The sequence below is a fragment of the Artibeus jamaicensis genome, unplaced genomic scaffold, assembly GCF_021234435.1.
Source record: "Artibeus jamaicensis isolate MK-2021 breed Jamaican fruit bat unplaced genomic scaffold, CSHL_Jam_final contig_419, whole genome shotgun sequence".
NCBI lineage: Eukaryota > Metazoa > Chordata > Mammalia > Chiroptera > Phyllostomidae > Artibeus > Artibeus jamaicensis.
This window is the reverse complement of record NW_026521824.1, coordinates 2,385,557-2,397,402: the sequence shown is the minus strand read 5'-3', so window position 1 is coordinate 2,397,402 and position 11,846 is coordinate 2,385,557. Positions and strand designations below refer to the sequence as shown.

The 11,846-nt window shown below is 50.6% G+C and overlaps 1 protein-coding gene across 7 annotated transcripts in view; it reads right to left on the bottom strand.

The window, feature by feature from the left end:
• EPN2 (epsin 2) overlaps nucleotides 1-11,846 on the bottom strand; it is an 84,301-nt gene that overhangs the window by 4,084 nt on the left and 68,371 nt on the right. For 6 of the 7 annotated variants that reach the window (XM_053665681.1, XM_037163166.2, XM_037163165.2 and 3 more), the window contains 3 exons: nucleotides 3,540-3,713; nucleotides 2,800-2,886; nucleotides 393-608 (listed from right to left, as the gene is read on the bottom strand). In XM_053665681.1, coding sequence (XP_053521656.1) covers nucleotides 393-608; nucleotides 2,800-2,886; nucleotides 3,540-3,713 — 477 coding nt within the window. The remainder of the gene's footprint in view (nucleotides 1-392; nucleotides 609-2,799; nucleotides 2,887-3,539; nucleotides 3,714-11,846) is intronic. The other variant, XM_037163170.2, reaches the window with a different exon arrangement.

Genomic DNA, 11,846 nt, shown 5'->3' with positions numbered 1-11,846 from the left:
CTGCTGGGCAGCAGACTCTGCTCTCCTTCACCCCAGCACCACCCTCCTTCAGAAGACCCAGGGCTATTGCTCGCTTGCTTGAGGGTCTCCCTGGTGGGGGCACCAAATCAGAGGTAGCTTCTGCTCAGCGATCTCAACTGAAAGAAAGGGGAAGGGCTGCCTTTCACTCCCCCCTTGAATAGCAGCTTCCACACTTGACTCATCAAGGCCCTGGAGAGCTTGAAGTGCTGTCCCTGGTCCGGCCGGCTCCCAGGGGCTGGGCATGCCCCTGAGCACAGTGCTCACCTGAGGGGCTCCGTGGGAGGAGCTCACAGAGGTAGAGGAGAGAGGCCTGCCTCAAACCCACTCCCAGGAAGAGAAAAAGCAGAGGAAGCGCTGGGAAGCCCACGTACCTGGTGCCAGGAAAGGGTTGAGGGACTGGGCTGGCAGGGCTGGCCTGGTCACCAGCGAGTCCAGGTTCACCAGGGCTGCGTTGGGGCCCAGGAAAGACTCTGGCGTTTTCCGGGTGCTGCTGGGCTTGCTGGAGGTGATGGTCAGGGGCTGAGACTCAAAGGGGTCGGGGCTTGTAGCTCCATTTTGGGGGGATGGCAGAGAGGCCACCGCCTCAGCTACAAGACAAGGACACAAACGGGCATGGAGGGTAAGGAGAGTGGGCCCCGAGACTGTGCCCAATGCTGCCCGCCAACCCTGGAAGCACCCCGAGCACAGCACAGACATTCCCGGACCCACAGTTCCCCGACTGGCTGTACCGAGGGCAGGGGGATGGTGGTGTGGGCAATGTTCATTGCAGTGTTGCTTGCAACAGCCTCAAGCTGGAGACAAATAGTTGGCCACAAAGCAGGTCACGGCCAAGCCCCAGATGCAGAGGCGGAGAAGGCCAGATGAGGAGGAAAGAGACTGTACCAACATTTCAAATGAAGACGCCAGACTGAACAGTATGGACAGCACAACCCTCCAAACATGGTAAGATGTTATTTTGGGTTCGTGGCTAGGCACAGGTAAGTAACTTATAATTTTTAACGTTTTCATTTTCTAAATTATTTACAATGAACATGAGTTTCTTGATAGTTAGAAGAAAGCAAATTATTTTTTAAAATTCATCCAGCAAAGGGTGTGCTGAGATGGGCTGGTGGGAAGGCGATGCTGTGCCAAGATGCGTGGTGGCCCCGTGGCACAGAGGTTCTGGAGAATGGTCACGCTCTCCACCCAGTAACCCCATTTCTAGGACTCTAACTTCAGGACGTAATGCAATACATGAACATGGATTTAAACACAAAGATGTTCACCACAGCATTATTTGCTTTAGCAAAACTTAAAATCAACCTAAAACGTCCTCCCCAAAATTAAATAATAAATATTGCTGAGCAATACATTCTATGTAAATGTAAAATATTTTCTAAAGAATTTTTAATGTTATGAGAAAACATTTTCAATTTGTTATTCCATAAAGAGGGTGGGGCGCAGGATTCAATTATGACAGGAGGAGCCAAACAGTATTTTTTTAAAAGAGAACCATTTATTTTGTAATTTTTAAAAAGATTTTATTTATTTTCAGAAAGCGGGGAAAGGAGAGAGAGAGAGGGAGAGAAACATCAATGTGTGGTTGCCTCTCACGTGCCCCCTACTGGGGACCTGGCCTGAAACCCAGGCATGTGCCCTGACTGGGAATCAAACTGGTGACCCTTTGGTTCGCAGGCCGGCACTTAGTCCGCTGAGCCACACCAGCCGGGAGCCACACTGTATTTAAGAAAAAAAACCAGAAGGAAACACTGGCTGAAAGTAGGAGAAAGAATCACAGATTTTCATTTTCTCCCATAAACTTCCAGATTTTCTACAGGGGGAATACTCCTAGAATGGGAGAAAATACTTTGCAAGTCCCCGGAAGGCTATCCACATAAGCCATGCCACCCTCTCAAGGAGGCACCAAGGACGGGCAAGGAAGGACAGTTAGGTTGCACTGTGGCCTGCAGAGGAGACCCATGGAGTCCTGCCACTTTTTGAATACAGAAAAAAAAAAAAGACCCCAAGAAGCAGCACATTCTGAGTTGCCTCTGATCCCCTTAGCTGAGAGGGGCCAGGCTGCTCATACCTTAGACCAGGGCCAGCCAGGCCTGTGGCTGCAGCAGGGGGAAAGGTGGAGGCGGTGGGGGGAGGAGGTGGAGAGTGGGGAGAAGCAGAGGGAGGAAAGAAAAAAGAGAAGTTTCTTTGTTTGACTAGGAGGTGCAACCTGAGATGGGCAGGGGCTGCCTGGCTGTACCCCTATCCTGGCCCCTCCCAGCCCAGGAGCACACAGGGAGGAGCTGGTCCTGGAGACTTAACCGTGGGTCTCCTGGACGGCAGCTGAGCAGGAGCCACACAAGGTGAGGAAGTGGGGCACAGATGACCCACCAATGCCCACGGCAGGGGCAGTCTGGAAAAGCTGGCACCTCTGGGGGGAGGGAAGTTGAGAGGACGAAAGTACATGGCAACCGCAGTTCAGACCTGGAGGTGGGGGGCCACGCTGGGCTGGGGCAGGGGCAGGGGACAGGGAGGTCACGAGTCCTGGTGCGGGGGAGTAGTTGAGGCCAAAACACACAGGTGAGCCAGAGGGGGGACACGGGGTCCAGCCCGGGGCCAGCACAGGGAGAGGGTGAAAGAAAACTCAACTGCGTGGCCCTTCACTGTTTATGTGTGAATCTACACCATGAGACATGGCTCCCAAGGTCAAAACGCAAGGAAAATGAAGTTGACAGGTTTTAAAAGTTGATTATTATTTCTGCAATAAAATGCACGGAACTTACGGGAACCACCTTTACATACCTGTTTTTTTTGAAGTTCGGAGTTTGTCAAATTCAGAAAAGTCATCTTTAACTGTTCCATTCAGATTACTGAAGAGATCAAAGGTCCCTGGGAAACACAAGAGACAGTGACTGTGGGGACCTCATGGCTTCTCCACGTTGTACTACCCAGTCTACGCCCTCGGGTGGGCCAGCATGCAACACCGCAACGGACAGCGGAGGCAGAGCTCTCCCCCACCTTCTGGGGGAGGGTGCTGAGAGCAAGGAGCAGCTCAGTTCAGGGTTAGCTGGTGGGCTGGAACTGGGCCGGGGAGAGGGGGGACCAGGCCAGGGACCTTGGCTTCTCAGTGCACAGACTGGGATGCTTGCCTGCCAATGCTCCCACCACGCCCCCCTGAAACTAAAGGAGGTCTAATGGTGGAGAAGACACATCTGAGTGGGGTCTGGACACTGGACACTAGAAGACACATCTGAGTAAGGTCTGGACACTTTGTGACACTGGGAGAGGCCTGAAGGAAGTGACTGGAAGAGCATCTGGAGGGCAGCCAGCCCCGGAGGGAGGTACGAATGCCCAGACAACCTGTGAGCTCACTCACTCCACATACTGGCTGCGCTGCATGAGGGGCAGGGAGGACAGAGACAGACGCTGCAGGGGAGGGTGGCAAGCAGAGGCAAACTGAGAGGCCCCATGCCAAGGAGCTGCAACAGGGGAGTGGTGGGGCCCAAAGGGTCTCCTGGGGCCCAGGCAGTGCACAGTCTCACCAGGGGCAGACGTGGGCTCGGCAGCAGAGACAGGAGCCCAGGCACCAGCAGCTTTCTCGGCATCGGGGGCAGGCTGCTGTGGGGTGGCCCAGGAATCTGAGCTCTTGGAGACACAGTGCGTGCTGGCCCTGAGGGGAGCTCCCCACGGATCAACAGAGGAAGCTGGCTTGGCACCTGTAGGAAGGTGGGGTAGGGCTCTGAGAGGCCCTCAGGAAGTTCTGGGCATCTGGGGTGAGAAGTGCTAGCATGCTCTGGGCCACATGAGCCACACTGGGATCTGTGCCCATGCCAGGAGAGGCAGCTACCCAAAAGCTACCTCGCACCAGCAAAGCCAGACAAAGCGGAAGCCTGGGCAGGCGGACGGTGCTGGGGCCTGCTGCCCAGGGCGAGCACTGGGCAAGGCCTAGCAGGGTGTCCCCGGGAAAGGGACAGGAGAGGACACTGCTGAGAACCTCTCCATACTCCTGGCCACAGCCAGTCTTGGAAAGGGCTTTCTGAGCCAAAATGAAGCCACTCATCAAGTGGGGCCAGAAGGGTCTCCTGGTGTCGGCCACCTCACACTCCCAGACTGTGGAGGCACGACCAATGTGTGGGAGCTCGGGGCTCACCTGGTGGTTGATGTCCCCACCTTGATGTCCCCAAGGCTATCGCAGCTCCTCCCTCTGCAGGGCAGCTATGCAAGTGTGGATGTTTGCTTGCAGGTCCTTCAGGCCTCCTCCCTTCCCAGACTGTCCCCTCACCACCACCTTCCTTTGCACACTTTCACCTATGGGTTTGACTGAGGTCTGTCCATGTTTTAAGTCCTGACTGTTCCTTGTGTTGCAAGTATCTTCACCTTCACTCTTACCTTTCAATGAACATTATCAGTGTTTTTGTTTGTAATTTGCTCTTCTTAACATTTAGAACTCCTTCCTTACACTGGGGCCTCAAAGCTGTTCTTTGATGGTAATGTTTGAGAATCACAGCTTGCCTTTCATGTTCTCACATTTGATCCACTAGTGACTTGACTTTTGTGCCTGGTATTAAAATAAGGATCTGGTCATGTTTTCCCATATGAATGATGAACTCACAAAGGGCCTCCTCTAGCAGAGCAAAGTCCTCACAGGTCCACTCCGGCGCTCCCTGGTCTCTCTTCCAACCCTTCCTGTATCAGCCCGGCACCTTCCGGCCCATCCTTCACAGTTAGCATCAAGACACTCCATCTGGATGAACTGCAGCAGAAGATCCCGGGCCTGTGTCCTTCAGGAGAACCTTGGCTGTCTATGGCCCTTTGCTTCTTCACAGTCATTTTAAAATCATCTTGTCAAGTTAAAAAAAAATTAAAACCTTGTTGGGATTTTGATAAAAAGGCATTGACTCTCAGGTCAATTTAAGAAAAATTGTTATCACAACAGCAAGTATTCCAAACACAAATCACAAAGTATCATTCCATTCACTTGTCTTCTATAATAGTCTCAGTGAAGCTGAATCTTTTAAAATTTCATCCTTTACTTCCATAATAAATTTATACAACCTTTTAAAAATTTATCCCTAAGGTCTGATATATTCTTAAAATTTCATTTTCTATTTATTTATTGTTATATAGAAAACAATTTCATTTTATATACTGATTTTGGTATCCAGAAATCTTGCTACTCTTAAATTCTAACAGTGAAATTCATCCTAATTATTCACTTATTGATTCTAATAACTCTGAACTCTAATAAATTCATCTGTAGACATTTTTAAATAGTCCGTGTGCGTGATCATATGACTTGTGAATGACAACAATGCAGTCTTTGTGGTCCCCACACGTTTCCGTTTGTCCCCATCTCACTGTACAGCTGGCACCACCAGTCCCGATGTGTGGCTGGATGCAGTGTCCTTGTCTTGCTCTTGCAGGGCCGACTTTCAACATCTCACTGTGAAGCAGTGCCATAGAAATAACAGGCGTTTTCCCTTTTAGAAGGCCTTTATCAGATCACGGAAGTTCCCCGTCATGCCATGTTTGCTAAGACTTTCCCATTGAATAGGCTGATCAATGTTACCAACCTGTTCCTGGCTCCAGTAAGATGATCACATGATTTTCCTCTGTGGGTCTGTTAAAGTGGTGCAGTAATACCTTTTCTGAGAACCTGGTCCTTGAAAACCAAGTTTTTCATGATGTACGATAACATTTTTATATTTTTCTCATTTTGGTTTTGATGCTGTTTCTCTGCTTAGGGTTTTTGCACCTATGTTCATAAATGGGACTGGCCTGACCCATCTATTCTCACATCTCTTTCTCCGGTTTTGGCTTGAAGATGATGCCGGCCGCATCGAAGGAGCAGGCGTGCTCCCTATTTTCCCGTCCTCTGAAGGAGTCTGTGTAGAAGTGGAACTGTTTCTTGAATGGTGTTAGAACTTGCTAGTAAAGCCCTCTGGGTAGATTTAAGGGGTGAGGGGAATTTTTAAGAAACTAACTTCTTTAATGATTATATAACTATCCCTACTTACAGGTTTTTTGTCTTCAGTCAGCTTGCTAAGTAGCCTTTTCAAATTCACCCATTTTGTCTAAGTTTTCAGATGTGAAAGCACGGAGTCTATCAAAGCCTCTGCTCTATGTGGAGCCCTGGCAGCATCTGCAGTTACGTTCTTTGTTTCACTTCCAACACTGTGACTTTTCTCTGCTCTTAAAAATTCATCTTGCTAAATATCTGTCCATTGTATTATTCTTTTCAATTACAAACTTCTTTGTGGGTATTATTAGTTTGTGTTCTAATTCATTTCTGTTCTTATCCTTATTTCATTCCTTCTCCTTAGTCGGGTATAATGCTGTTCTAACCCTAGTGCCACCTCATTAATCTTGTACCTTTCTTCTTGACTAATGCAAACACCTTAAGCTATAAATTTCTTTCTTAATGTTGCTTCAGTTATCCCACAAATTCTGATATAAAAATATTTACATTATTATTTGGTTCCAAATTCTGATTTTCGTATCTTTTTCTTTGACTCAAGAATTTAGAAGTGTCTTTAAACAATGTCCCATGTAGGCACTTTTCCAGTTACCTTCTTGTTACTGACTCAAGCACACTGTTGTCAGAAAACATGTTCAGTGTGGCCCTGATGTGCGGCCGCCTGTGGAGGCACTTCTGCCCAGCACAGGACTAGTTTCTTGTTAGTCTTCTGTATGTACCTGAGAAGTATGTGTATTCTCCAACTGCTGGGAACAGCGAGTTCACGGGCTCATGAATGATGATGATTCCATTTCCTTATATTCTTATTACTTCAAAAATACTCTCCCACATCATTTCCCATTTCTCGTGTTTCTCATTCCTTCCTGGAGCTCTGAGTTTCCATCGGGCCCTTTCTGCCAGCCGCAAGAATAGCCCTTAGCGTTTCTGTGGGGCAGATGTGCTGGTGACAGATTCTCTTAGTTTTCTGTAACCTGGAACTATTACTATTTGTCTGTACTGCTGAAAAATACCTTCACTAAATACAAGATTCTCAGGGAGTGACAGTTATTTTCTTCATTTTGAAACTTAAAATATCTTTATTTCACAATTGTCCTGGGAAGAAAGATGACTTCGCTGGAACTGAATTCTCCATTGACAGAGCTCTCCCCTTCACATTCTCACAGCATCATCCCATTGTCCCCTGGAGTCTGACATTACTGGCGAGAAGTCAGCTGTCAGTCTGAGGGCTATGCCTTAATCATGCAGCATCTGTTACCTGTGGGTTTATAGAAGATGGTCTCCTTCTTTGGTTTTCTGATGCTGTGTGTAGAGGGGATTTCCTTTTGGGGTGTTTTTAAAAAAGATTTTATTTATTTACTTTTAGAGAGAGGGGAAGGGAGGGAGAAGGAGTGACAGAGAAACATCGATGTGTGAGAGACACATCAATCGGTTGCCTCTCACACACCCCCTACTGGGGACCTGACCTGCAACCCAGGCATGTGCTCTGACTGCCAAACTGGTGACCTTTTGGTTCACAGGCGGGCACTCAATCCACTGAGCCATACCAGCCAGGGCGATTTCTTTTCTTGTTCTGCTTATGATTCACTAAACTTCCTGGATCTGAGAAAATAGCACCTTGACACAAATCTTGAAAAGCCTCAGTCATTATCTTTTCAAATGCTGACTTTTCTGGAACTCTAAACAGATGTGTGTTAGAAATAGTCATCCTGTTTCTACACTTCCCCAACCACACCAACCTCCCCACTGCTCCAGACACATAGAAGGCACACCCAGCATCTTCTCCCCTCTCTTCTTGCCTTCCCTGATTCCTCCACTTGGCTTTCTGTTGGAGCACTTACCAGACAGCACTAAAATGACTTTTTGCCCAAGAGTTTACCTTGGACTATAGACTCCTTTGGGGCAAAAGCTATCTCCTCTCTCTCCACCAGGCAGCTTTGGAGAATACCAGGTAATGCCCCCTAGTCACTAGACTCATCTCCTGGGCCCCATGCCCACACATGCCCCTTTTAACAGCCCTAGTGCACTGTGCATGGACAGACGTTATGGGTAGGAGGCTCTTTGGCTTTTAGAAAGATGAACAGTCTGCCGAACTGTTCCTACCATGTTGACTTTGTCACCTCTAATCACTGAAATGTTGACTGTTCTAGCTGCTGTCTTCTGCCTTTGGCAGGGTGAGCTGGCAGCGTGCTAGGTGCAGCTCCATGCAGGGAGAGAGCGGGCTGCTGGCCCTGCTTCCCAGGTGGCCACAGCAGCCCCAGGCGTCCTGCAGCCTGCAAGCTCCATTCCCACCACCCCTGGACATGCATGCCTGTCACTTACTCACGACCTGTCAACTACTGCTGCCCCCAAACCACAGCCCTCCAGGACCTTCTTTGACCTTTCACTCCTGGTCTTCCCGGCATGTCAAACAGACCCTCCTCTCCGTGACTGAACCTGCTCTCCCTGGGCCCACTTCTGCTGGACAGACAAAGGGCAGACCAGGACACTGAACCTGGCCCCAGCTAGAACTACACAGTGGGGATGGGCCCTCATTCTGCTCCCAACAGGGCACCTCACAGGGCCTTGGCTCTCTACCTTGACTGGAGGGAACTGGTATGGAGGCAACTGTGTGAAGGAGAGCAGGACTGTCAGTCAGAAGAGCTGAGAAGTGTCTTAGGAGCTTCCCAGGAGGCAGTGGAGAGGACACAGGAGTTCCCACAGATGAAGACCTGGGGCCAGTGCCAGACTACTTCTGGCACCACGTGGACCAGATGGACTTATACCTGCCTCACCAGCAGCCATAAGAATGGAACAAGCTCGCATCAAGGAGCTTGTTGGTCCTGCTATGTGGTCCCCATCCCTGGAGCTAGTCTGTGCCCAGAGGACATGGACTGAGTCTCACAATTGTCCCCCACAGCTCTGACCACACTGGGCACCTCAGCTTTGCACTAGAGAGCTGCTGTCTTTTCTTCCTCTTCACCTTCCTCAGAAGACACTCCCCGCCTTCTTCAAAAACATGCTGACTTTCCTTAGACTTATCCCCTAACTAGTCCCAGTCTGAGTGAGTTTCACCATCAAAGTCAATCTGCACAGTCCCTCAGTCCCAACCCCTCACCACCAAATCCTAGAAAAGCACTGGAGCTGCAGAGAAACCCTCCCTATCCCCTACGCTGTGAACTGGGAGCCTGAGGTGGGCACCCAAGACAGTTGGTCCTCATGCTTGTGAGGCTGCAGAGGAGAAGAGAAGGGCCCACTGTGTGGGGCAGTGCAAAGAGGATCTATGTCTCAGGGATCATCTCTGAGCCACGTGCCAGGCCAGACTGGAGGCAGAGCTACGGGTCTCCACTGAAGCTGTTTACCACAGTGTCTCGCCCGACTGTACCACTGACACAGCCTATGTATGCATGCAGTTATGTGTGTGCACACGTGTGCATGTGTGTGTAGGAGGCTTGCTGGGAGGACAGGGTTTGCACCCTGCAGCCTCCATGTCACCCTGTCACACCGTCACGCACCCACCCTCCCCCCTGCCCAGAGCCCCTCATAAGGTACTCACCCTGCTCCTGCTCATGGGAGAATCTGTCTGTGTCCCCAACCACAGTATGAGTCCCATGGGAGCTCCCTGCACCTGGCACCTGGAATGGGCTCTATGACTGATGGGGGACTAATGTGGAGTGGGGAAGGGAGGTGCAGACCTCAAGGTCACAGCTTATCTCCCTCCCTCCGTGAGGCACATTTATACTCTGAGGTTTGATGACCATCTCTTGAGGTTCCAGGTAAATGTCTGCTTGAGGTACCAGAAACACACCAGAGAGGAGCCGCCCCTAAACTTGGGCAACCTGCACTGGAGGTGCTCAGACGTCTTAGCCTCAGTAGGACTTCACTCACCACACACCTCAGGGCCCCGGACCAGTGGCTCTTCATGGTGTCTGTCCCCAGGAGTCTCCAGGGGACTTAGTAAATTACTGATGCTGTCCCCTCCCCATCCCATGCTGCCCCCACCAATTCTGCGGAGGGCCTGGGCATCTGGATTTTTAGACATAACCCAAGTGACTGGAATGGGCAGTCTGCATGCATGAGAGCCACTGAGCCCCTGGAGCACCATGCTCTGGGCCAAGTCCTCCTGAGACAGGAGGGCCCACTGTCAGATGGCCCAGCTCAGGCAAATAGGCCTGAACAGAAGGGCAGCTTGTGGGGGCAAGCCCTGCCTCCCACAGACAGGCGATCCTTGGAGTTATCTCACTCTCTCTGAGCCACATGTGGAGCCCTTCCTCTGAGGGACAAAACACAGACAGAAGTGACTACACCCAGCATGGGAGCCACAGGAGGCAGGGGCCACGGGGAGAGGCAGGGAGAGATGGCACTAAGGGAAACAGGACCACATCTCCCTGAGCAGGGACATCTGAGACACACATTCAAGAGTAAACAAGCAGACAATGGGACACAATATAAAGTAAGGAGCAGGTACTTCAGGGTATGCAGGCAGCCCACCAAGCAGAGACAAGCCCTGGACCTTGGCACTGCCATCCAGACCTCATACAGGCAAGCCCCTCAGTGACTGCACACATGTGCATGTACAAAAAAAGAAGACACTTGCTTCACCATTTGGACCTACTCTGGGACCATAAAGATCTAGAACCACTAGCTTCCCCCAAAGCCCATAAACTAAAGAGTTCAAACAAAGTACTGCACCCTGCCTGGAAGGGCTCTTCCCATATGAATGCTGATACATGAGGCTGCATAAAATTCATCATGCTGAGTCCCCATCATCTTGGGCTTCTAGGCAAGGCTTCTGCCTGAGTGCCCCACTGCAGTGCAGCGCCACCCTGAAATGGTTCAAGAGTCTCTTCTGACACCTCCAGTTATTTTCCACAGGCCCAGCTTCCCCTTTAGAACCTACTGGAACAACAGAAAAACCAGCATAGCCAAGAACTTTAAAAATCGGCATCCTCTGTGATACGCAGTGTTGCACTCAACAAACTGTGGCCCGAAAGGAACCCTGCTCCTGTCCTGCTGTGTACAAGGGCAGATTTGGTCACAGCTCAGAGAGCTTTGCATGTGAAATGAAAGATGAGTCCAGTTCAAACCCCACTGACCCCACATCAGCCAGATGACCATGGACAATCCAGCTGCTTGCCTCCAGGGAGTTTTGTCAGGTTTCTGTCCTGCAACTGGCAGTTGGGGACCCTCATACGCACAGGACTCTATGCTGACTTTCTGCTCCACCATGTGCCTGCAGGAGTTACAGGAGGCCACACGCTGTGGCACCACCCTTCCCGCAAACCTAACCAGGGGACAGAATGCTCCCCTCACCTTCCTACAGGTGCGTACACCAGCCTGCAGACAGTGGGCACCAGGGACAAGGCCAGTGTGTCCCCACAAATGCCTACTGATATCTCTCTGTCCTCCTCCATGAATGAACAGTACATCTGCTGCGAGGCTCCTCTGTGCTCTGCCCTTTGCATCCTCAGTAGGGCCCAAATCATGCCACACACCAATAAATAAATGCTTTTGAAAGCTCCAGTGAATGAGAGGAAAGGAGGATGAAATCCAGGGCAAAAAGATCAAGCAGCTTCCGGCCTTCTCCTCTGAGGGCCCATTCATAGGAAGCACATAGCCATGGCCTCTCACTGGCCAGCCCGGCTCATCCCAGCCTCACACATTAATATTCATGTGCACAGGGAGGAAGTCACAGAACTAAGCCATCTTGGAAGTCACCAAGAAACCCGCAGCACCACCTGCTGCTCAGCCAGAGCAGAAGGCAGCCTCTGTCCTGGCCCAGGCAGTGGAAATGGGGCAGAGAGGAAAACTGAGCCAACCAAGGCCTTCTTAGTTACCAGGCTGCAAGGCCCTCATCCCAGGTGGGCTGCTTTGTGTGTCTGAGCAGCAGAGAAGT